The sequence below is a fragment of the Enoplosus armatus genome, chromosome 18 (assembly GCF_043641665.1).
Source record: "Enoplosus armatus isolate fEnoArm2 chromosome 18, fEnoArm2.hap1, whole genome shotgun sequence".
Taxonomy (NCBI): Eukaryota; Metazoa; Chordata; class Actinopteri; order Centrarchiformes; family Enoplosidae; genus Enoplosus; species Enoplosus armatus.
The window spans coordinates 6,350,054-6,377,826 of NC_092197.1; the positions used below are offsets into that span (position 1 = coordinate 6,350,054).

General features: G+C 42.2%; 1 protein-coding gene across 1 annotated transcript; it reads left to right on the top strand.

Moving 5' to 3' along the window:
• Positions 1-27,729, top strand: loxhd1a (lipoxygenase homology PLAT domains 1a). The gene is made up of 42 exons (XM_070924870.1): positions 1-730; positions 3,108-3,222; positions 3,483-3,494; positions 4,973-5,053; positions 6,651-6,835; positions 7,656-7,754; positions 8,223-8,371; positions 8,463-8,586; positions 8,853-9,103; positions 9,177-9,312; positions 9,478-9,638; positions 9,762-9,848; positions 10,189-10,324; positions 10,513-10,667; positions 10,772-10,932; positions 12,000-12,076; positions 12,183-12,379; positions 12,479-12,671; positions 12,776-12,936; positions 13,018-13,351; positions 13,512-13,663; positions 14,502-14,635; positions 15,003-15,151; positions 15,301-15,405; positions 15,494-15,622; positions 15,717-15,884; positions 15,971-16,152; positions 16,248-16,364; positions 17,164-17,326; positions 17,587-17,741; positions 17,868-18,077; positions 18,619-18,745; positions 18,890-19,098; positions 19,231-19,416; positions 19,980-20,107; positions 20,206-20,323; positions 22,700-22,877; positions 24,824-25,009; positions 25,405-25,575; positions 26,525-26,663; positions 26,960-27,115; positions 27,249-27,729. The coding sequence occupies exons 1-42, from the start codon at positions 1-3 to the stop codon at positions 27,727-27,729; spliced, it is 7,287 nt and encodes a 2,428-aa protein (XP_070780971.1).
• The last annotated feature ends 44 nt before the right edge of the window (positions 27,730-27,773 follow it).

The window sequence follows — 27,773 nt, forward strand, 5'->3', positions numbered from 1 at the left end:
ATGCCGTCGAAACAGAAAAAATCCACAGCTTCAGAAGAAACCGAAGAGGTCGATGACGAAGTGGAGGAAACGGAGCCAAAGTTAAAAGAGAGGAGCAACGGTGTGACCCGTGGGGACACCACAAAAGGGGAGAAGAGTGGGAAGAAACACAAGAGCGCAGAGAGCTCTGAGAATCAGGAGGCACCAGAGAAAGAGGAGAAGAAAAAAGAGGGTGACAAGCTAAAAGAGAAAAAGAAGAAAAAGAAACCAGATGATGGCAAAGCTGGTGCTGTGATTGAAAATGAAGCTGAGCAGGGTGAGCAGAACAATAATGACCCCACGAACAATTCCAAAAAGGAGAAATCACAGAAGCTCAAAGAGGAAGTGACTGAGGGAGCGAAGGAGGAGAGGAAGAAAAAGAAGAAGAAATCCTCAGCAGAGAGTCCAGAGGCAGAGGAGGTGATGGGATCCAAGGATAAGAAGTCGAAAGATGGCAAGAAAAAGAAGAAGTCTCACAATGACGATGATGAGGAGCCCTTGATAGAGGAGCAGGAAGAGGAGGAGGACTCAAAGAAAAAGAAGAAAAAGAAGGCAAAGAAGGGATCGGCGGACAGTGACGAAGACAAAAAGAAAAAGGGGAAAAAGTCCAAAAATAAACAGGTGGACTACGCTGTGATCTACCAGAATGAGCTGCTGAACTACCACACAGACTCCTCCGATGGATATGAGGATGAGTACTACAAAAAGAAAGGTAAGGATCTGACATTGTAGAGCAGACAGAGACACCTCACCTGTTGTATTTTAGTCTTAATTACATGACATATGTACGTACCTGTTGGATTGTCCCAACTGGTCAAATCTTGAATACAGGTTTCCTCCAGTTCCTTTTAGCTGTGGGTTCCTCTCACCTCGGGGGAATCCCTCTGTGATTGCTCTTGGGTGAAAGCTCAGTTATGTTCCACATGAACGGAGCCAAACAGAAGCTCTGGGGCAGACAGGTGCTGGGTGCCGTCCCAGTCTCAGGGGCTGGGAGAAGCGCTGGGGCCAGAGGCAGGGCCGGGAGCCAGATTTCAAACATGCAGGAGGCTGCAAAATACTTTTGTGTTTGTTTGTTCGGTTAGGGGGAGGGTACCGCAGGGTGATTTACAACCTGAACAATGTAAATCTTGACAACTACTTGACTATCTAAATTCTTAGTTACTGTTTACTAAAATTATTTTATGCAGACTTGGTTCTGTGCAGCTCAGTTGTGTGGGAGCTGAGTTAGACTATCATCCTATGAAAATTATGAATTAGGTTATGTCATCATCTGAAAAATCTACTTGCTACCTTTTTCTTTTAGACACAATTTACAGTTGAAAGCTGCTGCAAAAGTCAGGAAGTGGACCTTTGATTCAGGATTACTCTGTTGAGTAATCCTGAATTTTGAAAGAAATGTAATGCCACCTGAATTACGTTTTTTATCAACATAATGAGGAAACCTTTTTAATACACATATCTACAAAGTCGCAAAACGAGAACTTATCTGCTTTAAACATATTTTACTTCTACATATCTGCTCTTGCAATAGAATATCCACTCATAGCAACTATGGCACGATATTGATTTTTATGGTTATGTTATGGTAGGGAAAGATCGTGGTCTAATATTGAAAAAGTCAAGTGAGTTGAAGCACAAGACAGAAAGTGTTGTCTGTATTAACATTAAACCAAAAGCACCATCTTCAATGAAGTATTAAGGTGTTTTGAAAGAGGAAATTGCACACAAACACATAAAAACGTCTGAACTTGAAAACTTTTTATCTCCTCTTCTCCATCATGTTGACAGAGAATGCTGAAAATGTGACATTTCAGTGTATTTTCCAGCCTTTTCACTGCCAGATAATTGCTACCATAAAGTAACTGATTAAAGTGAATGTACCTTTAGCTCCTGATCTCCAGGAGCAGTAAGTATCTTTATTTAGCATCAGTAGCGGTGATACATGCCTGTGTCTCTCTTACCTCACTGGCTGAATCAGGTCTCTGACACTCTGAGGAGTTTATCAAGGCTCAGTTTTACCAGGCCACTGTCTATCTGATTTTATCAGGTGTCTCTCTTTCTCTCTAATCCGGTTTTAATAGGTCTGCTCACTGTTAATTAGATATCCATGTCCCTATCGGATCGACTTTGGTCAAATTGCTCTTTATCAGGTCTCTGCTTCTCCCTACCTCCTCTCCTGGAGGTTTTTAGGTAATCTGTCTGCGTCTTATATCGCTGCCTTTGAATTTATGCCCTACTCCGTTACTTTATGCATTTCTTGATGGGTTTTTAATACATATTTTTCAGTCCACCCTAACTTTTCATAACATTCACCCTGCAGAGAACCAAGTCTACCTCTGTTCAGACTGGACACCACTTATACAAATAATTTGAGATCACCTCATTGGATTCATGGTGATAAAAGTTGAGTGAAAGGCAACTCACACAATAAGTAGATCTGATTAAACAGACCATAATGCATGTTTATAAGTAAACAATAGCCACAAGCATCATCTTCTATCAATGTATCTAACAAAGTTCATGGCAATCCATCCAACAGGACCAAAGTGGTCAGACATTGCCATCTCTAGAGCCATGCTGCACCTCAGATATGTGCCCGTCCCCTCTTCTCTTCCCCTCCTCCATACAAACACCTTAAATGACACAAACTGAGGCAGACTGTACAGACTGCTGAGTCTTCGTCCCGTTTACCTTCCCATCAACTCAGTGGCTTTGTCAGACGAAGAGACATTTGTGAAATGTGAGAGAGGCTTGGCTGGTGTATCACACCAGACATGGATTAACTGCAGATTCGCCGCATTGAATTCCCTGGCAACCGAGCATGGAAGGAAACATAATGCTCCCTAATGTTTATAGATTATTGGACACTGTCTGAGGATGTGACTTTGTTTTTGTCCTTTTATTCAAGTTTTTACTTTTTGAATTATTATGGTCCTTGTCCTTGTTATTCCCTCTATGTGCTCTCATTATTTCAGAATTGTGATGTTTACATGATAGATTGGTTTTATTGGGTAGCTGATCACTGATATAAATTAATTTATTACAACATGGACACGCTGCACATATTTTATTCTCTCCTTCTCTTTCAGTGTATGAGGTGGTCACTATCACTGGTGACGTAAAAGGAGCCGGGACCGATGCGAATGTGTTTGTTACCCTTTTTGGAGACTTTGGCGTTACGCCCAAGGTTCACCTGGCAAGCAAGTGAGTTTAAAAGGGTTTATGTGGATGTAATTGAATTATAGGATACTTGATAAATATGTTGTGTCTAAGACTCTAAGTCAGGTCTCAATGACTCACTCTGCTCTGATTTGTTTGCACCTATCAGGTTTGTATGTGTAAAGCTGTAGCTTTGAGTCAAATGGATTTCATTCTGTTTCAGTCAATACATAATGTATAATCAGTGAGCTTGTCAATGTCAGCTGTTAACTTTGAATCTTTTCTATTCCTCTCTGATCCTTCAGCACAGAAAAGAGGTATTTTCTAATCAGTCTGCTAAAGGACGGTTATGATTCTGTCCTTGTGTTTGGTTGTATTGTGCATATAACACTGTATGAGAGAGCATTCCTGCTCAACATTAACCTGATGCCTGTCGAGATAATGAATCAAGACGAAAATCAGTTTGCACACCAAGGATCTCTTTGACCCGTTTGTCAAAACCAAATCAACCTGAAACTTAAAAATCCTTTGATGTCAGAGCATGTTCATAACAAAGGTTTGGTTGGGATGCAGGAATCTCTCTCCGATACAGTCGTATAAATTGTCGGACACAGAATATCTGGAGTAAGGAGGAACTATGTGACATGGCCGGTCTTCCTTTCTATTCAGAGGCAAATGAAAGAAGACCACGATGTCATTTCTGCGGATGATCAAATGACTCTCAGTGGATCTTATCAGCAGCAGGCTCCCTTTATCTCTGCACACATTGATTGACAGATAGGGTTACCTGTGCAGCGTATAGGATATACCAACTTATTGTTAGCCACACTGGACCATGTCACCCACACCTTGTGGTGGTCTCATTCGTCCACTTCAGACTGCATCAACATGCTCTGTATTCAGTATCTCCATGCTGTGTGGCCGCGGTGTTGCTCAGCTGATGAAATACTATACATGGACGTTGATGAGCCACTTTTGTCATATAATAAACATGCTGCATAGTAAGGAGTTTCACCTTACTCCAATATATATTAGGTCCTGCCTGTATTGTGTAATAATCGATTAAAACGTTACAACATGATACAGGTAAGCTATGTCTCCAAGCATATTTGCCCGATTGAACAATCGAGGCAGATTAAAAATGCAACTCTTTGGAAATTCAGTGTGATTATAACAAATTAAAATTGCATGAATTCCAAAGTTTGCGTTGGGTTTGCTTTTTCACATAATCAGTGTCTCCCCATCATTCTCCTTTTACACAGGAACAACAGAGAAGGAGGGCGTGTATTCATGTGTGTTGGACAGTATTTCATTCTTGGCAGTTTTCTTTTTACAGTATATGACACCGTGCACCTTAATTATGGGAGCCTTGGCATTGAGTATTGCAGGGAGAGGAGAACAGATGGAGATGTGGGTCAGAGACAAAGGCAGGCATTCTTTGTTAATGAAAAAGAGGGTGTCTGATTCGCTGTGGCTGGCAGAGGGGCTCCTCCGTGCTCACAGGCCTGGTTCATCTCTGTGAGGGGTAGAAGTACGTGAGGGAGCGTTGAAGTGGCCGAGCCTTGGGAGGTTTTAGATTAGACCACTGCTATGAGACCACCAGGGTTCCCTAAGCCGGATCAGATAGGAGATGTAATTTACTGTTCCAGGGTTTAGATCAGCTGTCTGTCTTTTCTTCAACGCCTGTATTCTCTCCCAATCAAATAGAGCATCTTTCTCTCTGTATTACACACAAACACGCTCAATTTACCTTTCTCCCAAATTCTGATATTTTCCGTGTTTCCTCAATTTACAGGAGCCGAACTGCATTTGAGAAGAATAAGAGTGATGTTTTCCGTATCAAAACACACAACGTGGGGCCTCTGAAGAAGCTGAGGTACTGTACAGCAAATTTAATGTGACAGAAAACCCCACAGTGCTGACTCTAACCCTACCCAGAATGCACAGCTGCAGGTCACTGACAACATCACAGTTTATGCTTCAGAGTTAAGTTTTCCTCACACAGGATAACAGCGGCTTACAGAGAGGATCACACAGGAACATTTCTCACTTATTTTCCAGCTGTGCCGCTGGCCATCAAAGGATTTCATCCAGTGACAGAAGGTTAAGCCCCATCTGTTGTTGGGAGTTAGTGTCTTACTCCAGAGGAGGCTGAGTTACATCACAGACGCAACACATTCACAGTGAAATGAGGCAGCCGGATACATTTAAAAGTCAGTGATTGCAAAAAGTGCAAGTGTTGCTTTTCCCCCTGCATGTTCTACAATATTTGACAAAACCATCCCATCTCACGGTCCGCTTACCAGCATTTTACGTCTCTTTTAACCACATCACACTGGAGTTTGCTCAGTGGTCATGGAGATGGATCTGTTGACATGCAAACCCAATAGCTGTTTTTGATTGTTGTTGACCACAGAAATAGTACAAACCACAACAATGAAGCAATCCTAGGTCAAAATCCACAAGTCAACATTTGCATTTTTATTATTTATTTATTTTTAGCATCAAACTCCTCCCAAAAATCGAAAGAATATCAGACTGATATCATTGAGCCGACGTGGGCTATCACTTTTAGTATATTAGTATTCCAGCGATTTTATATGGATTTTTGAAAGTCATGCAATGGAAGTCTATGAGAGGAATTATTCAACCTGGTTCACCATTGAAAGCCTACTGCTCTGACATATGTACAGATACAGAATCCGTTCAAACTTTAAAACGCTCATAACACAAGTCGTGATTTGTGTTGTGATAAGCTTTACAGTTTGGAGCAATGCAAATGTCAAAAGTGAAAAGATTTCTTCAAATGCTACCAAAATGAATTCACAAATTGTTCAGGTTCTAGAGATGAAATGTGGTAAAAGGTTTTGAAATGTGTCCACAATTGAGGATGTAGCGTAATACATACTATACCAACAACATGTCCTAACTTGCCAAATGTGTGATCAAACTTCATGAAAATGCCGGAAAACATTTCTGTGTTGATCACAATCATGCCTGATTCATTTTAGAGTTTTATCTGTAAATTTGAAATTTTGGTGAATATTTAAACTACCCACTGCATTAATTCTCATAGATGTCTTTTGTATTTATAATCAAGCCTGTAAAAACAAAAGACACCCAGTCTAAGAGAAGCCCTAAGGGTTAAAGTGCTGACTGGACTGCAAGATAGCTGGTTTGAATCCAGCGGGGGACCTTTGTTGGATGTCCTTCTTCTCTATCTTTGTGAAAATAATGTGCTTAGACCCTGCTTATATATCATTGTGTTATTCTGGCCCATCTTCTTCAGTCCTCATGACATTTTTATGTCTGAACCACAATGCAGAAACAATAGTCTCTGTTGTTTGGTATTTACCACTGCAGAAATTCAAACAAACAAACAAAAAAAGGCATTGGTGCATGTGTTGTGGAAAACTAATTTGTGATTACCTGCAGGGTGAATTCATGTCACACTATGACGGTTGACTCCCCAGGATCGAGCACGACAACACGGGGATGAATGCCAGCTGGTTCTTGGACAGGGTGGTGGTGACCGACATGAACCGGCCCCATCTGCGCTTCTATTTCGCCTGCAACAACTGGCTGAGTCGAGAGGAGGCTGACAACCTGTTTGTCAGGGACCTGCTGGGCTGCCTGAACCCCATGGACGTCTCGAAATGTAGGCCACACTGGGACAAACACATAACACAAAACAGACACAAAGGTTCACAAAGGTTAAAACAAAATAACAGTTGAGTAAAATTCCAAATACCTCCGACACTTTTCAGAGAAACCACTGGGGTTGAACATTTCACCAGAAAGACAACAGTTTTAAGATGGCCAAAAGCCAATATAAAATACAATATACATAAGCCTTGACAGCTCACAACTAATCAGACTTTCGCTAATATCAATTTGACTCTAATGTTATAGGTACTGTTTTTTCCTATTTTCTTTTTAAATATAGCCATCACAAATGAGCAGAAAAGTTTTTTTTTTTTAGAAACTTTTAGCACCATGTGTCTGGCCGGGTGTACACCAAGGTGTCTGATAGCCCACAGATCTTCCTACTGCGACAGGTTGGAATTGAATTCCATTGTAATCCTCAGGTAAACCAGCCCATGTGTCCTCTGTTGCAATGTGATCTAACATCTTAATACCTGCAGTCAATCAAGCAGAGCCAAGGCTCAGATAAAGACACGAGGATATTGTGCTGTGAGGGAGTGGCCAGAGCAATATGGCTGTAACTCACACAGCATACACACAGTGTTATGAATATTTAACCCGGAAACCATCTCAGAGTGGATTAGTGAGTAACCTGCCTAATGACAATAGAAAAAGTCCAACTAATTATTATCACATAGTGCTTTGTCAAGGCAGAAAATTGGTTCTGATAGATACTGATAGTCAGCATTTACTACACTGTTAGCCTTTCTGGTGCATTGTTTATATAAATCGCTGTATTCTTGATTTCCTGTTTCACATTTCCTGTTTTTCAGTAAATAAATACATAGTGAGTGTGTTCACTGCTGACATGAAGGGAAGTGGAACTGATGCTGACGTCTTCCTAAACATCTTCGGAGAGAACGGCGACACAGGTATGGCTGAAACTAATTCATTTCATTATCAGTTATTTTGTAGATCATCTTTCAATTAATTGATTAACGACATTGTCTATAAAATGTTGGAAAATATTGAAAAATGCCCATCTTTATTTCCAAGAGCCCAAGGAGATGTCGGCTTATTTTGTCATATAAAGACTAAAATAAGATACTAATGAGGATTTCCAATGATATAAACAGAGAGAATCCTTACAATTGTGAAGCTGGAACCAGCAGCTGTTTGGCATTTGTGCTTGATAAATGACCTAAACAATCAATTGAATATCAAAACAGTAGACGTTTAACATGAAATAATCCATTAATTTACTAACCATTTCAATGCCAGACACAGGTGGCTCTTACTTACCGCCAACAATAGGCCTGACAAATACTGTTGTATATTTATAGTTACTGTAATGACTCTGGCTACATGTATGTATATAATGTCTTTGTTTATTACGAAAGGAGAGAGACGACTGGACAGTGACAAAGATAACTTTGAACGAGGATCAGAGGACAAGTTTACGGTAGAGGCGCCAAACCTGGGGAGGCTGAAGAAAATCACCATTGGCCACAACAACAGAGGTTCATCAGCTGGATGGTTTCTAGATAAGGCATGTGCAATCTACATACACATACATCATCTTTACAGACCTGCACACAAGCATAATAACACTCATGATGGTGCATAATGTGTCTCTCCAGGTGACAATTGATGACATGGGGAATAAAGAAGTGTATGAATTCCCAGTTAATCGCTGGTTTGCCATGGATGAGTGTGACGGCAAAATACAGAGAGATGTATTGGTTGGATCCATGCAACCAATGGGTGAGAACAAAACAAGCCACCATTTCATGACATGAAATTTGAATTCTCCACAATTTTTGTGTCTTTCAAAAGAAGATAAAATCGCTTTTGGACATATTTACCAAACAACAACACAAGTCAAAATAAACACCAAGGATTTATATGCTGATTTATTAAAATAAATGAATCTTCATTTCAGTTCGACTTTAATAATTATCATATCTCGTTCATTTAGAATTAATTGATATATTGGCATTTTTTTTGTGTATTTTCCTGCATCTACTTAGGAATCGTATACAATGTACAAGTGATGACTGGAAATGTGAGGGGTGCAGGCACCAACTCTAAGATCCACATGGTCATGCATGGCTCCAAGGGCTTAAAGAACAGCGGCAAAATCTTCCTGGAGGGTGGTGCTTTCGAGCGCGGCCTCATCGACATTTTCAACGTGGAGATCTGTGAACTGATCAGCCCGCTCAGCAGGGTCACTATTGGACACGACAACGGGGCTGTCGGTGCTGGATGGTACTGCGAAAAGGTACTACACATTTTTGGTAACAGAGTGATTCTCAAAGTGTCATTGACCCACCAAGCACCCATTTCCCTTCTAGGTGGTGATATACTGTCCGTTCACGGGCATTGAGCAGACATTTCCGTGCGGGATGTGGCTGGACGAGGACGAGGGGGACGGACTGATTGAGAGGGAGCTGTATGAGATGGTCTCTCTCAGGCAGAAAAAACAGAAGAGTGGGTGGCTTCATTCAACTCACAGATCTCTACTCAGTGAAAGAAAAGCAAATCACAATTATATCTGATTCTGAAAACAATCTGACTTCTGATTAAGACCATTTTTAGTTCTTAAAAACTAGACTAGCCTACTTTAGTATCAAATATACTATTCTTCCACTCCAGAGTACCCATGGTCCCTGTGGATTTGGACATCAGATGTGAAGGGGGCGGGGACAGATGCTCAGGTGTTTCTGCAGATCTATGGAGAGAATGGCAAGTCTGATGAAATCAAACTGGAAAGCAACTCAGATAGTTTTGAACAGGCCCAGCTTGATAAATTTGTGGTAAGCCCTGGATCACCTGCTGAACTGAGCACATTACAGCTTCTTCCACCGTTAAGTTCTCACACTAGTTACTGAGAAAGTTGAAAAGTGTCTATTATTTTGCATTGTTTGGGATCACTGTAGATTGAAATGCCAGACATAGGAAGACTGCTGAAACTGCGCATCTGGCATGAGAAGAGACACCCATTCTCTGGCTGGCATTTAGCGAAGGTGAGACCCTGATGTGTCAATGTAAGTTGTTGTGTTATGTCTCCTTAAAATAGACACTTAATTAGAGTTTAATCTTTCACCTGGTCTCAGAAATACAGAAGAGAGACTATGTGTAAATGAGGCTGTAATGCAGATGATTTTACAGAAAGAAAATCTAACCTTTTCTCATCAGCTTTCAGAAAAAGTACCCAGTACGGTACTAGGAAAAAAGTTAATCTTTCTCACTGTAATTTTGTTAATTGTTTGGAAAATGCGTGGAAATGTCACTGCTGCAGTCTGCATTTGTCTGAAGGTTAGATCATGAACCAGAGATGACAAATGAGGCTGTGACTTTCTGCAGGTCACTTTGCTCAAGACCCTGACGATGGAGAAATATTCTTTCCAATGTGGCCGTTGGCTGGACATCAATGAAGACGACAATGAGATCGTCAGAGAGCTTCTGGCTACCGGAGCGCTCATCGATGAGCCACTGCCTTGTAAGAAAACACACTGAGGATGTACACATGCAAATTTAGTCGGTTGACACGCAATCTTTTTGACCGAGAGCCAGTGCAGATATTCAGACTCCATGTGAACAGTCAGAAGCGTCACGTACCTTTACAATGATCATGACAGCATGTGAGTCCTGAGTGAATGTAGGAGTCTCTTCTGTTTTCTTTTTCAGTGATAAAATATCGTGTTACCATCTGCACTGGCAACGTCAGCGGCAGCGGCACCGATGCCAGCGTCTTCCTCAATATTATCGGTGACCTGGGTGACACAGGGGAGCGACTCATGATTATGAGCAAAAACAATGTGAACAAATTTGAAAAGGGCAACGTGAGTGAGCCATTAATGCACAACAAACTCAAAAAAGAAATACATATTGTCTGGGAAATGTACTGCAAGCACCTTTAACCAGTTTTCTTTCTGTCTCGCCTCAGCATGATGAGTTCCTCATTGAGTCCGTGTCCTTGGGCCAGGTGCGCAGAGTGCGTGTCGGTCATGACGGCCGCGGTGGAGGCTGTGGTTGGTTCCTTGATAAGGTGATGGTCAGGGAGGAGGGCCAGCCAGAGACTTTGGCCATTGAGTTCCCCTGTTTCAGGCAAGGCAATAATACTTTACACATGACTTTAAGGAATAGTTTGACATGTTGGTAAATACAATTATACCCTTTCTTGCAGAGTGTTGGTTGAGAAGATCAATACCACTCTCATGTTTGCACGGTAAATATGAAGCTGGAGCCAGGAGGCAGTTAACTTAGCTTAGCTTAGCTTAGGGCAAAGACGGGAAGCAGGGGGAAACAGCTAACCTGGCTCCAAAGGTAAAAAATGCACCTGCCAGCACCTGTAAAGGTCACTAAAAGTCATTTTCATAATTTGGCCTCTAAACAAATTAAATATTATTTGGTAAACTTTCCAGGTGCTGGTTGTCAGATTTCTTAAACTTTGGACAGAGCCAGCTTGTCTTTCCCGGCTTCCAGCCTTTATGCCAAGCTACGACTGTAGCCTCTTATTTAGCGAGCAGACAATGAGAGTGGTGTCAATCAAGAAAGGAATCGAGTGTATTTCCTAAAACAAAGGAGGAATCTGTTTGTATGTTTGATGTGCAAAATTACATATCATTTTTGGTGTTCTAGTTCTTATTAATTCTTAGTCTGTAACCTTCCAAAACACCAACCAGGTGGACAAAATCTTCCAAACAGCCCTAAATGCCTCATAAATTGGCCACACTTATGTCCAGTAGTTCTCCAGTGGTGAGTGAGTGTTTAAGCAGTTAGGCAGCTGATGGATGAGTTTGCCACTACAAATAGGCACTAAATGCACAGTGGTCAGCCAGCTCTCTCATTCAGTAACTGGAGCCAAACCACAAGGCCAGGGTGCTGTGTTACATCTGGAAAGAGACTCTTCCTGTCTGTCTGTCCTGTTAAAAGGGAAATGTTTAGTAGCTTCCTTTGCAAAACAGTGTAGAATAGTTTTTTGAGTGTTGTCTTGTACTTGTTGTGCTCTGTTTTATCTTTTTTCAGATTCATCACATTCATTTTGAGGCTAATGGTGATCTAATTTTCTCACAATGATCAATAATACTTAAAATGTTTAGTGATTTGAAATCTCATTCTATGTTTACTGCTATAAGATTCATTTTGTCTGCGTCTCTGTGTCTTTTCTTCAGGTGGTTGGACCGTAATGAGGACGATGGACAGATTGTCCGTGAGTTAGTTCCAGCTGGAGATGGCCTGCGTCTCTTTAGTGAGCATTTTAAAGCAATAATAGGTTAAGCTAACTAAAAAAGGACAACATATCTTTATATTTCTTATATAAATTACATTAATGTACTCATTTCCCTCCTCCTAAGATGTCAGCTACCACATAGCAATCAAGACGGGCAGCGTGAATGGGGCCAGCTCAGACTCCAGGGTGTTTGTCAAGCTGTATGGGGAGAAGGGCGATTCTAACAAGATGATACTGGCAGTTTCCGACAATGACCTCAGGAACTACTTTGAGACGGGACGCACTGACATCTTTACCATAGACACCTTTGACATTGGACAGGCAAGTTCAGACATGTATACACTTCACAGAGAACGGAGATAGATATTTATCTGTGTTTCCTGATTCTATTTGATCCTCTAATGTCCTCTGTGCTTACAGATCAACCGTCTCCTGATTGGTCACACTAATGAGGGCTTGCGGGCTGGATGGTTTCTGGACAGTGTGCAGATCTCTGTACCAGTTCACCGGATGCAGTACATGTTCCCGAGCCACCGCTGGCTCTGCAAAGACGAGGCTGATGGCAAAGTGGAGGTTGAGATCTATCCCAGTGAGATCTTGAACATTGAACAATGTAAATACCAACAACATAAAACGTACTGCACAGTTGAAGCATATTGCTCTGCTCTACATAATCTTTCTTCCTGTCATAATACTGTGGTGCCACTTCTCTAACAGTGATCAACTATGAAGTAACAGTGGTCACAGGGGATGTGCGTGCAGGTGGCACCAATGCCAATGTCTTCTGTCAGATCTACGGAGATGAAGGAAAAACTGAAGTTCTCGCTCTCAAGAGTCGCTCCAACAACTTTGAACGTGGCACCACTGAGATCTTCAAGGTTTGTTTAAAGCCTGCGTTGTCTTATATCAATGTATGTAGGAGTTTCCGGTTTGACCACTGTTTCATACCTACAACCCAGATTGAGGCTCTGGATGTTGGCAAGATCTACAAGATACGTATCTACCACGACGGGAAGGGCATCGGAGACGGCTGGTTCCTGGAGACAGTCGACATCAAGCGGCTGACAATGGCTATGGTGCAGGTTGAGGTGAAGAAGGAGGACACCAAGAAAGACAAGAAGAAGGACAAGAAAAAGAAGAAGAAAGAAGAAGAGGAGGAGGTGGAGATAGTTGAGAAGCTGCAGGAAGTGGTGGAGACATTTACTTTCTCCTGTAACCGCTGGCTGGCCAGGGATGAGGAGGATGGGGAGATTGTGGTTGAGCTGCTGACTGAGGACAATGAAGATCTGGAGGGTAAGTAGGGCATGAATGTAATGTGTTGATCCACTGTTATTTGCTTCCAAAGCCTAGTTATTTTTGTTTTAATTGTGACATTTTGAAATAATGTGGAATTAGGCAAATGTCATCAGGTGCAACGTTAAAATGTCACTCATGAACTGTGTTTTCCTCTCAGTGAACTCATATGAGGTTCATGTGTTTACTGGGACCATGTGGGGGGCGGGGACTGACGCCAATGTTTACATCAACATCTATGGAGAGATCGGCGACACGGGGGAGCGACAGCTCAGGAAGTCAAGCAACCTGAACAAATTTGAGAAAGGCCATGTAAGCTTTGTTTCTGTCAGTGAATGTTGGTGTAAACTTTTGTGTTTTAAAGGAATAGTTGTACATTTTGGGAAATGCGCTTATTCACTTTCTTGCAGAGAGTAGATTCATAGCACTCTCATGTCTGTCCATTAAATATGAGGCTGGAGCCAGGAGACGCTTAGCATAAATGCTGGAAACGGGGAAAAAGCTTACCTGGTTAAAAAATCCCTGTAAAACCACAGCTTATATCCCAAAATGTTGAACTTTAACTTTCTTGACTTGTCATCCTTGACTTCAAAATTCAAACCTTAAAATAACTGCAAAACTATGTTGCCTCTGAATATGCTCAGGCTTTTCACCCACTTTTTATACTGTTCAGTGACACTGAGCTGAGTTGGGGCCCTGTAACATGTCGGAGATTATAGATATTTATTGCTATTTATTTATTAATTGAGCTCAAAATGTCTAGTAGTGCCACTGATTGTGCACCCCTGACATGGACCAATCTACTGAGTCTAATTAAACTATAGGACACATTACAGCATCTTCTCCTCGAGACTCCTCCTCAAGAACAGTGTTGTTGCCTCCAGATCTCTACAGAGGCTTCCTTCTTCCACTGTTCATAATGTACTTCAGACGTGTTTGTTTGATCTGCCGTGTTCTACATGGTCATGATTGTTATCATTGATACTGTTTCCTGGATAAGCCTCTGTCTTCAAACTAATGCTGAATCTAAGGAGCCTTGCAGGTTGAATAAAGATCAAATGAATAAGTAATGAGGTTCTCATGGACTGTTAACCTAAGACCTGTGACTTTTCTTGACCCTTTGTCTCTCGTTTGTTCACATGTGACCCAGGAGGACATTTTCGACATCACAGCGGTCGACCTGGGGATCCTAAAGAAACTGAGGATCCGACATGACAACAGGCAGGCCAGTGCCGGCTGGTTTTTGGACAGAGTGGAAATTGTAGACAACAAAGATGACACCACGTAAGTCATAGTGATGTTAGACAGAGAGGAGAAATCTCAATTTTTTAATCATTTATTGTACACCTTGCTGAGTCATTCTAGACACCAAATCAATGCCACAGGTTTCACAAAACAACATCATCCTACATTGCAGACAGAACCTTTGCACATAAAATGTCTGTAGAGCTCCACTGTGTGGTGTGAAATGGTATGTGGTATGTGAAATAATCTGGTTAACCAACAGCCTGTCTGTGGAGAGGATAGAGGATCAATCTAAATAGAGAGGGCCTTTTTCTCAAAGTATAAACAGAGACTAAATAGAGATTACTGTATTGTTACTCTGCAGACTGTACGCTGCACACAATATGTTACATATATTGTGTTTTAGGTACTTTTTCCCTTGTAAGCGCTGGCTGGCTGTTGATGAGGATGATGGACAGCTTGCCAGGGAGCTGGTTCCTGTGGATGAGGCCTTTATGAAGAAAGGGGATGATGATGAGGAAGACTCTGATGCCACTCTTGGTCTGGAGCAGAAAGGTGAGAGCAATGTTATGGCCTGGGAAAGAGAGAAACACTATGCTAAAGAAAGTGACCTCTGAAGAGGACATTAAGCTTTTTTCAAATGAATGAATATAGGAATAATAATCACAAGATGTTTTATTTATTCTGGTTTCTTTTTATTACAGCCATGTCAACAACATACACAGTGAGGATAAAAACTGGTGACAAAAAGTATGCAGGAACTGATGCTAATGTCTTTATGATCCTGTACGGAACCAAGGATGACTCAGGTAATACTTCAGACTATCAAACTGCATTTTTATCTGTGTGCATGTGTATGTAAATGATTAAATGACTCTGTGATGTGCGCATCTACAGGGATAATCAACCTGAAGGCTTCAAAGACTCATAAGAATAAGTTTGAGCAGGGCATGATCGATGAGTTTACTGTGGAAGCTGTGGACATCGGACCACTGAAGAAGCTGCGGATTGGACACGACAACTGTGGTACAGACACCCTGCCTGTGCAGTGCATAATGCAGTTAAGTTAATCTGAATATGTCTACATATGTGATGACAATAACTTGTGTTAATGTTTAAGGAGGAGGATCAGCAGGCTGGTTTCTTGACTGGGTGGAGATTGATGCCCCGTCTCTTGGACAGAAACTGCGCTTCCCCTGCGGCCGCTGGTTAGATAAAGGGGAGGATGACGGGGCCATCATCAGAGACCTTTTCCCCAATCCTCTACAGACGGAGCTTTACACACCATGTAAATCTCACTGCATGACGTCACTCTTACAAAAATGAAGATATTTGTCACTTGATGTACATAATTGCTTATGTTTGTTTTTATAGTTGTTCCTTATGAGATTAAAACCTTCACGAGTGACGTGTTTGGAGCCGGCACAGATGCAGATGTCTTCATTGTCTTGTACGGGCGAGATGCAGTGTGCACCCAGCAGAAGTCACTGTGTGTCAACAAGAGGGAGAGGAGGATGTACTTTGAGAGAGGAGCTGAGGACATGTTTATTGTTGAGGTACAATAACAGTGTATAGTCGTGAATAGATACAGGCAATCTGTGTATTTCTGAATATGTTGTTAATTTAGTGATATTTTCTGCTTTATTTGCAGCTAGAAGATGTGGGGGATGTAATTGAGAAGATTCGTATTGGCCATGACAACCGCGGGGTCAACCCAGGCTGGCATCTGGACAGAGTGGAGATCAGACGTCTGCTCAGGAAGGGAAAGGTACTGCCTATGGAGGACAAACACTGTGGTGGAGTATTCAGATCCTTTACTTAAGTAGCAATACTGCAAAATAAAAATACTCCATTACAAGTACAAGATTTACACTGAAAAATGTCACTTGAGTTAACATACGCATTACAGTGCGTTTATTAACAAAATGTACTTAAAGTGTTATAATTCAGAGAAAATGGCCCCAGTGAGTGTTATACTATTATATGTTATATTGTGCAGCTAATTTTAACTACATTATGTACTGCTGGGTGCTTTAATCAATACCAGTGCATCATATTTTATAAGATGATCATATGTTTTGTAAATGTAAAATCTTAATCCGTTAAATAACTAGTGACTAAAGTGGAGTAAAAAGTAAAATATTTACCTCTAAACTGTAGTGGAGTTGTAGTAAAAAGTAGCACTAAATGCAGATACTCAGGTAAAGTACCTCACGTACAGTAGTACAAGTAGATAGATGCGTAGTTACATTCCACAACTAGACGGATGATTGATTACATCACCACAATATCAAAATCTCTCAGTACATTTGTCTCTGCCGCCGTCACGTCTACCAGTAACACACAAACACTGTTTTTGGTCAGCAGGTGGAGATGTTCTCTTCACAGATAGACGAGGCTGATCCAGCACTGTGACTCACACGCTCGCTCACTGAGCCGGGGCTCAGACAAAGACAGGACACTGTGTTCACCAATTCTCCTTTAAGGCGCAAACACAAATGAAATCGTGGTTATATTTTAGTCTTGTGCATGCCCCCCCCCCCGCCCCCCCCCCCGTCTCTCTGTAGGGTTCAGAGACTGTCATCTTCCCATGTGAGACCTGGCTCGCCAAGTCAGAGGAAGACGGAGAAACAGTGAGAGAGCTGGTGCCCTCTGACATCATCACTGAGAAACTTTCTCGAGACGGCAGCCTGAAAGTCACTGAAGTCGAGGTGGACGACGCCCTGGAGAGTACGTGAACATACGCAGACAAACAATACATTCAACCACATTTATATCCACAAACAAACAGAAATATCTATATTTGTCTCCCTGTTGTGTCCTGTCTTTCCCCCACCTTTCTGAGCATACTCTCTTTCCCTGAATGAGTCTCTGTTATGACAGTGGCATCACACCGTGACGGAAAATTGCTTTCTTTTCACTCTGTATTCTGCCAATTGTCTCAAACCGATCCCCTATGTGCTTGTCTGTGATCATCGTCCCCGCTACAGCTCACACATACAAAGTGTCAGTGATGACGGGTGATGTGTATGGAGCCGGCACCGACGCCAACGTCTTCCTCACAATTTACGGAGACCTGGGGGACACTGGGGAGAGGAAGCTCAGCAAGTCGGAGACAAACAGCAATAAGTTTGAGCGTGGCTCTGTAAGAAAGCATACATTTTGTGACCATTTTCACCATCTGTATGTTCTTACTCTAGAAAACTGAACTACAGAAAATATATATTTTATTATTATTTCACCAATGGTCCCTTCATCTTCATCTCCCTAGGTGGATAAGTTCACTATAGAGGCTGTCGACCTGGGGCAGGTTTTCAAGATAAAAATCCGCCATGATAACAGTATGGTGAGTGCGGACTGGTACTTGGACCAGGTGGAGGTAGTTGACGTGGATACAGAAGAGGTCTTTCTCTTCTTATGTGAACGTTGGCTGTCCAGGAAGAGGGAGGACGGACGCATTGGGAGAGTCTTCTATGTCAAGGTAGCATGAAAGACATCTGTGTGTTATTCTGTGTAGGAGGTTCCTGACAGTCATATGTACAAATGGGAAAAGAGAACACAATAGTAGAAAGTAGAATAAAAGCAGTAAGGCACTAAATGTACTAAATGTTTTCACTGACCCCTCACGATATCTGCCTGACGATTCCTTCCCAGTATCCATCCAATAGTTGTTGAGATATATCAGTCTGGACCAAAGTGGTGGACTGGCCATCCCTAGACCAATGGCGCTCGCATGGCTAAAAACTAAAGATCAACTTGCCTTTCCGGGAAGAATGTCCTGGATACTCTGGACAGTCCAGAGACCTCACTTTGAACATTATAATTAGAACACCTTTCCTCTGAGAAATAGTCTCTATGAAAGGTGCTCACAGTGAAGACAGTGAATTATCACAACTGACCCTTTAAGTGCAATTAGACTTAGAATGTCTAAGTTCGTATATCAAACACATGTAGACTTTGTATGTTTCTGTAGATCTGTGTTGGCGTGTTTGTCTGCGTCATCGTGTGTTGTGTTCTTTCAGGGTTATGAAGGAGTTAGAGAGAGCCTAAACAGCAAGAAGAAGAACTCAGTCCTGACAGTGAAGAGCGTCGACAGTAACATGAACAAAAAGAACAAAAAGAAGAAGGAGGAAGAAATTGAGCTCCCGAGTAAGAAAAAGCCACAATCTTCAGTACTGCATGCCTGATTCATCCTCTGCTCTGTGACTGTTTGTCATTAATAGTCTAACACAGACATCTTTACATAATCTCTCGCTCTCATAAATGAATAAGTGTTGTGCCCTTCCTGTGCAGTCATACCATACCACATCACCATCTGCACTGGACTGGAGCGGGATGCGAGCACCACCAGCAGGGCTTATGTGATCATTATCGGGGCCAATCACACCCAGACGGAGAGGTTATGGCTGGACCTGCCGGACGGGAAGAATGGCTTTGAGGCCGGCTCTCTGGAGAGCTCGGAGTCATACGGTTCAGACGTGGGGGAGATCAAAAAGGTCGAGGTGAGGGAGGGGGGTGAGCTTTTAGAGTGTCAGTGTGGATCGTGCACTCCCACACATCCACACACACACATGAACACGCAGAAAAAATACACCCACAATGCTTGAAGTGATTGTTTCTCTCCCTCCCTGCAGCTCGGCCATGATGGGGCCACTCCTGAGAGCTGCTGGCTGGTTGATGAGCTGTCTGTTGCTGTGCCAACCAAAGGGGTCAAATATATCTTTGCTTGCAAGTGCTGGCTGGCCAAAGATCGAGGGGATGGTTTGACTGCTAGAGTATTCAACGTGCTGGATGCAGAGGCCATTTCCATCTCCCAGAAGGTATGTAAATGTGAGCACAGTCATATGGCAGAGAACATACATTACATCACAGTTAATTACAGCTACAGAATAGTCTTAATGAGTCCATTTCTATCATATTGTCACTAATGAAACAATTTATGGAAAATGGTGTACCTATGAATAATATGTCAAGTAAAATAATAAACGATGAGTATTAAGATGTCTTGTTATCAGGAGGTGTCAGACAGGGTTGCTTCTTATCGTATCTATTTCTGTTAGCAATGCAAAATTAGAAATTAGGAACAATAAGACAGTTACTACATTACAGTCTCATTGATTTATAACTTTGGCAAGTTTTGAATGGTCCCTCCGATGTCCTGCCCATGTTTTAACTGTATCACTGTAAAAACACACTTTCCATATACCATTCACGATCATTTTATGGATGTTTACGGAATCACCACCAACCTTATACTTTCCAAAAATATAACTACATGCATTTTGTTCATTAGCTGCAAGATAAATGCAAATCCTTGTCTCGCGATGTTTTAGAGGTAATACTGCTTGTGGGAAATGAATACAGTCTAATATTTTCATGTCAGATTATTTACGAGGTGACCGTAGTAACAGGAGACGTGCAGAACGCGGGGACAGACACCCTGATCTTCATGTCTGTGTTTGGAGCCAATGGCAGCACAGAGGAGATGCTGCTGCAGAAGAATGAGGACAGGTAACCAAACGTGGACATCAGAAACAACATGAAATAAAGGGACTGTTTGATTATGCTGCAGACTGTAAACTCTGTGTTGTTTGTGTGGTGGATGACAGGTTTGAGCGCGGTCAGGAGGACACTTTCAACATGGAGATCGATGACATTGCCCCATTGAGGAAAATGAGGCTTCGCATTGATGGCTCTGGTAGTCGACCTGACTGGTTTCTGGATCAGGTGAGCTCACCTTAAAGGGGAACACTGATTTTACACATCAAAGTCTGTTTACAGGTCTTAGGGAACACTACTACAAATGTGAAAAAAAGTTGTGGCTCCAAAAATCTGGGGGTGTGGAGTTAGTAAGCAGTGTGCTTTCTAACATTCGTGTGCTTTCTTTTCTGCTGTAGCCCGCTTTTCATCACCACTTGACACAAGAACCTCGAGGCTACATTAGCCACTACTAGTATAACACGTTGAACTGTCAGTGGTTGAGTTGTACTGTGGGTAATGTAGGTGCCAGGTATTGACAGGGAAGAACAATGTGTTGAATAAGAAAGATGACATCTCTGGTTCTGCTACATCAATTTTAATACTGAGTGAAAAGATAAATTGGTGGAGTACTCTTTTAACTAACCTAGGACCAAATCAGATAGACGTGTGCTTAGGAGGTTTACAACAAAAAGAAAGATTTAAGCAGGTCTAAGTCTCCAGAATGAGCTGATCATGCACTATGCACGGGTTTCCTTCTTCTCTTCTTGTCGAGGGCTAATTGGTTAACGAGAAGGAACTGCAGATCTCATCTATAAAACATAAAACCAGGAGCATAAAAAGCAGAACACTCACTGTTAGCTCCCAAAATCAATAGTACAAAGCTATCACAGGTTTGTGTTTTTACCCTGGCACTGTATGCTGTAGGTCACAGGATCATTCAATCTATTATATCACACAGACAAATACACACACACACATCTATCCCTGCCTGCAGGAGAATGGTCAATGATTCATCCACCCACAAAGACACAGACACACACACACACACATAAACAGCAGGGCCCAGAGTTCCTGGAGTGAGCATATTGACCCATTTTATTCACCATGCAGTTGTTGCTAGCATCCCCGACACACATATAGTACGCACACACACACACACACTCACACACACACACACACACACACACACACACACACATGCACACACTCAAACACGCTGCGTGTTTCTGTATTCAGTAGAGAGAGAGAAACATTTCATTTTAAATTTCCTTTTAGTGTGACATGGTGTGTGCTAATGAAAATTTTAATGCATAATCTAGCAATATAATCATAGTTCCAAAAATGGTTCAGTACTTTTTCTCTTCGGCTGACCCTGTGAGGACAACATCACCGCTCACCTCTAAATTCAGTCTGATGTCTCGGGCCAAACACTTTGATGAAATAGAACACATTTCCTATGCAAATGTCTTCTCCGGTAAAGGCACCATGCCTGCAGAGCAGCAGAGCAGTCAGGAACAATACCAAGCCCTGTCCGTCCGTGCCTGGGACTCAGCGGCTGCGAACATCTCCTTGACTTGACCCTGCACAGAGCCTTGTGTGTTCAGCATCACAAGCAGATGTGCTGCCTTTATGGATTGCTGGGTCTGTGTATTGAAATGGACACAACAGTGCACCGGGCGAACTGCCAGCATAGTAATCTGCCCAAATAAATATGCAGAGTGGAGAGCTAATACAAGTGTGGCTGCCTGAGCCGAGTCTTTGCCTAGTAATGAAATGTTTCCCAGGACTAGTGATCAGACATCTTGGAAGAGGCAGTGTTTGTGTTCATACTGGTAACACAGTAGTGTCCATAATGTGACAATGCATGGCACTTATTCATGTACTCATCTTGTTTTTAGCCACAGGCTCCAGGGATAGTAATGTCTGTCAGTCCATCACTTCGGTTCAGACTGAAATATCTCAACAGCTATTAGATGGATTGACATGAAATTGTGTACATTCATGGTGCCCAGAGGATGAATCCTACTGACTTTGGTGATCCTCTGACTTTTCCTCTCACGCCACCATGATGTTCACATGATGTGGATTGCCGTTCAATTTAGTTCAGACATCCATGCCCCCCTCAGGATGAATTATAAAAACTTTATTGATCCCTTAATTTGTCCTCTTGTGCCAACATCTGGTTTTACTTTATTTTAGTTTACAGCCAAACACCTGCAAAACTAAAGATATTTCCATCAGCCCCAGGTGTACTTAAGTGCTAATTAGCAGATGTTAGAATGCTAACATCCTAAGTGCTGCCTCACAGAGCCGCTAGCATGACGGCTCTAGACAAACTCTACAGTCTACAGCCATTACACCAGAATTAATAGGTGCTTGGATATTGCTTGGAATAATATTGTTGGATATTCTTGTAAGGAATAGATCCGTATTTATTCCATAAAAGCTGACATGACTTAATCTTTCCAATACATCATACATTCATACACTTTTGTGTTGTACTTTTTACTACACTACACTACTACTACTACACTTGTGCTTTGACTGTGAATTATAAAAATCAATGTTAGGATTCTGATTGACATTTAGAGTGAGTGTGAAGAGCTGACTCTGTGCCCCCAGGTGATCATGCGTAACCTGACCACAGAGGAGGTGTCTGTGTTCACATATGAGGAGTGGCTGTCCAAGTCCTGTGGACCCAAGAGAACTATGATCTGCGAGATGGCTGCTGTGGTGGATGAGGAGCTGATGGTGGAGCTCACCACCTATACCATCCAGGTCAAGACCAGTGATAGTGCTGGTAAGTCTTCAACACAGGTCAGCTGGCTCATATTAATCCTCTGTTTATCGGGTAGTCGGACGATGAGTTAACAAAGTTGAGGCAAGCTTTTTCCCTGTGAAAATTAGTACCCGGCGGTGGTTGCAGACATTGAAACTGAAACTTGGGATATGTTTTATGTATTTCTATACTTATATTATACTGTATTATCTAAAGCAGTGGTTCCAAACCTTTTTAGCTTGTGACCCCTTAAAACAAAGCTTTGTCTACTTGCTACTTATCCTCACAGGTTGCATATATCAGTGTTTGTTGTTTTGTTTAATTTGAATACTTTTAAGCAGCCTGAAGATATAGAATTATAGAAAAAGAATTGGACCAATTATTGATCTTCGGATCAGATCTGTGAGGTACAGGAACTGATGAGTTTAAAGGCATTCAACGGATGAGGGCATTTCAAGTCCACTTATACCAACATCATCCATCCATCAGTCCATCCGTCCATCCTTCCTTTCATCTGTGGGTCAGCGTCAGGTCAGGTCCAGGGACACTCAGAATGAGCAGAGCAGCTCAGACATCCTCTTTCATCACTAACATCCTCCAGCTCTTCCTGGGAGATGAGAGATTTCATCTGTCCGGGGTCCACCATGCCATCACCCCTTTCAAAATAAGGCACCCTCGAGGGTAACCTGCAGGAGCTCAAATGGCCAAGTTCAAAGTGGATCAGTGACCTCCTCACCCTGTAACACCAAATCAGCGCTACGACATTGTGGAGGCTATTTATGTGTGTAATCTCATTCTTTCAATCACTACCCAAAGCTCAAGGTAGATGGATATAATACATAGCTCCACGCTTCGTTGTAATGAAAGAAATCCTCTTCAGAAACCCTCCACATGGCTTCGCTCCCTCCTTTCTTCATGCAGTATTTTCTGGAGCTCAGTTCGGCTGCTGATCAATACGATAGCATGGCGAGAAGTCTGAGCCGGCTTCAAAGGACCGCTCTCTGCCCTTGGCAGTTACTGGAAGCTAAGATGTAGCCCTGCACCACCACTGAGGCTCTGGGAGGAATAATGAGCCTGGCTGATAGACACACACACACAAACACATGCAGACAACATTACATGCTGTGCATCAAGTAATGGTCTCCTTGGGGATCACTGTGGAGTGATCTGCATGTATAGTGTGAAGAGGCATTGAATGTCAAGTATGTTCATGTTTATACAGGGAGGTATATGAAAAGAAAACAATCATTTATAGGTAACAGCAACAAAAATACAATTCTTAAAGTGACTTCAAAATTGTGGCTGTTCATTAATATCAAATTCCTCGATTTTTAGAGCACATGTGTAAAACTAGGACTATGAAAACATTCTGCAGACTGAGTGAGGGTTGTGCTCACCATCGTCTAATACACATTCACTTAGTGTCTGTAATGACATTATAAAGCACAGAGGGACAATAGATGTGCTGCCTGAGTCAGAGAACGCGTCTTTCTCTGCTGCACGTTTTATTCTTTCATTATTTTTGGTTGTTAGCTGATCAGTTTCTATCTCACTATTTATTTCCACAAATAATTCAACATATCACTGCAATATTTGAGATGCATTGCAGTTTAAAAGGTATATAACAAAGTGCAAGCACTTTTAAATTTATAATCACCACACTCTCGGGGTCAAGAGCATTTTTTGTAGTTTTTTATGAGCATTTTTATGAGCTTCATGCTGTTTAGTCAGAATAATGTAAAAGATACGATTAGAAATGTCATTAAAGTTATATAGTTTAAATGAAACTATAGCTTTTAACTCTATGGACCTAAATCTAAGCACAGTTAAAATAGTATTTTGTCAAGCTCACAGTTTGTCTTTGTTTAATCCAATATGTTTTGGAGTTTAGAAAATCTAAACAGGACGTCTACAGAAGCAGAAATTCTGATTAATTTTTCTAAATGTCTCCTGTCCTGTCTCCTCAGGGGCAGGCACTGATGCCAATGTGTGGATCATCATTTTCGGAGAGAACGGAGACTCAGGGACGCTGGCATTGAAAGAGTGCAACAAGTCCAACAAGTTTGAGCGCAAGCAGGTGGACACATTTCGCTTCTCGGATATCCTCAGCATGGGGGAGCTCTCCAAAGTGCGAGTCTGGCACGACAACACAGGTCAGCCACTCAGATAAACAGTCACTCTGCACGGTGGGATGATTAAACCTGGGCTTTGTTGTGAAAAGTTTACTTACTCAAATCATATGTTACTGTTACATACTTAAGTTGCAATCACACAACCTAAGATAACCACCGGCCACCGATCTGACATCACAGGAGGTGTCTGAGTCACTACTTGTCTGATTTTGATGAAACTGGACAGTTGACGGCTTAATGGAGCTGCTGTCCAACACTAACAACGGCTACATCACTGTCTGGCTTCAGGAAACCTGAAGCTGTGACACAGCTTTTTACTCACTGGCCTGAAAGATTCCTGCATCACTCTTGGTTCATCATTCTTGACAGCATATTTACTTAATGTCTTTTTTGTTTCCTGATCCCATTAAACCCAGGTCTTGCTCCAGGGTGGCACTTGGAGTATATAGATGTGAAGGACGACATCATGGACAAAACATTTCGTTTCCCCTGTGACCGCTGGCTTGCCAAGAATGATGATGATGGACAGATAATGAGAGAACTGCCCTGCGCTAACAACGACTACTTAGACCTCAACGAGAAGACGAGTAAGGCCAGCACACAGGACACTTTTTAAAGTTGTAATTGTTTAGATTTCAGTCCTGGTTGATTTGACGACACCTGTGGTTGCCATGGTAACTGCAAGTGCGGTTTAATACTACAGGTCCCAGAATTCTAGACACTCCTTGAGCAGCTACTCAATATACAACATAGCAACTGGTGCATCTGTTCACAGTGCAGCCAAACAAACCCACATTATTTCAATAAAGAAGTCTGTCAATAATCGGCCTTTTCCCATCATGCCATGATCTGATTTCATGCTGCACACAGTAGTTTTCCACACAACAGCAGGGCACATTAAAGTTGGTTACCGCGCTGAGGAGATGAACATGTGCAGTCTGTCGCCTGCTGCTCTTCATTGAGCAGCTGCTCCTTCTTGTTCCATCACTCTCACACTTAAAACTGATCTGCAGAGAAAAGTTTTGTGGACTCTTTTTGATGAATGTAAGCACTAACCTTGGTGACAAATACATTGTGTTTCCTGGGCTACTTCACAGTAAAAGCCACCCTTTGCTTTGCAGCGCCATTAATGTGAGGGAGCAACAGTCGGACGGTCTGTTTGCATTAGCAGAAACGTACAATTACGATGTAAGGAGAGTGAACAGTGAACAAAGAGGCTGACATCAATCATAAAAAATGGTGTTGGATTACATGCTGCATCGGGTCTAGTGCGGGAATGGCGGACTCCACTAACAATGAAAACTACCATATAGAGAGATGAAAACTGAATGTAAATACATTAAATGGCTATTGCAGAAACAATGCAGACTATGAATAGTGAATTATGACTATGATAATTATAACTATGAATTTTTGTGCTTAGGCATCTTTACGTGTGCTCCTATATTCTGTATGGAAATGATGCATTGCAGGACATGTCTGTTTGAGGACAACTGAGACAATTTACTTTAACTGTCCATGTTTTCTCTCTGAAAGAATATGAAATTTGTACCACGACTGGAGACACGGCTGACGCCGAAACCAAAGAAAATGCCTGGATTGTACTTGAGGGGAAGAAGGGCCGATCAAAAGAATTTGTAATGGAGAACTCCTCAAAGAAGAAGAGGTTCTTGCGGTAGGTACTTGGTGCAAGATTAACTCAATGAGCTGCAGCTTGTTTGCATGAAAAAGCTTAAAGAAATGTGCTTTCTCTCCCTCTAATTCTCCCTTTACACTTATTATGATAATCCCACCAGCGTCAAGTACTTGAGTTTAGACCAAGGCTACAATCCCCTATCATGACATTACACCATCCTGTAGAAAATTAATTCTGACATAGAACTAATTGGCAGTGACATGAATTTAAAGCATGTGGGCCAATCAAAGAGAAGATGTGCTCGCGCTAACATGCTTATTTCTCTCTCTTTTCAGGGGAAATGTTGACAGGTTTGAGTTTTCGTCCAAGAACCTGGGTGATATTGTTGGTATCTGCCTGGGCCACACGCCCAAGGATGGAAAGAAAGTAAAGGGAGAGGTTAACTGGCGTGTGGAGGAGGTCGTCGTCACTGAAAGGGAACTGGGAAACAAGTAAGAGATGGTTACTGCTCAGTGACCCACATTGGCGTCCATGCAGAAGTCATTCATTCTTTTTTTTTTTTTACCATACTCATGCCAGTTGTTGGTAACAAATTAGATTCTGTCTTCTCTTTATCACCTCCAGGTACATTTTCATTTGCAATGCCCTCATCCCTCTCTCTCCAAAGAGGGATGATTTCTTGACCTTTGAGTGCACAAAGGCCATCGAGAGCTTTGCCAGTAAAGCTCGAAGCCTGGTGCCCGTCAAGTACGAGATCATTGTCATCACGGGTGATGAGAAGGGAGCGGGTACAGATGCCAACGTTTTCATCACTATCTACGGCTCCAATGGAGACTCAGGCTGTCGACAACTGCGGCAGAAGTTTCGTAACCTTTTCGAGCGAGAGCAGACGGACCGTTTCCTGCTGGAAATGCTGGACATGGGAGAGCTACAGAAAGTTCGGGTGGAGCACGACAACTCTGGTCTGAACCCCGGCTGGCTGCTGGGTCGCGTGGAAGTCACTAACACAGCCAATGGTGTCACCACCATCTTCCTCTGTGGCAAGTGGCTGGACACTAAGAGGGCTGACGGGCAGATCTCCAGGGTCCTCTACCCAAAATATTAGAAAAAGTATTATTTATAAAAACTCCCATTGCAGAGAGATCTCCC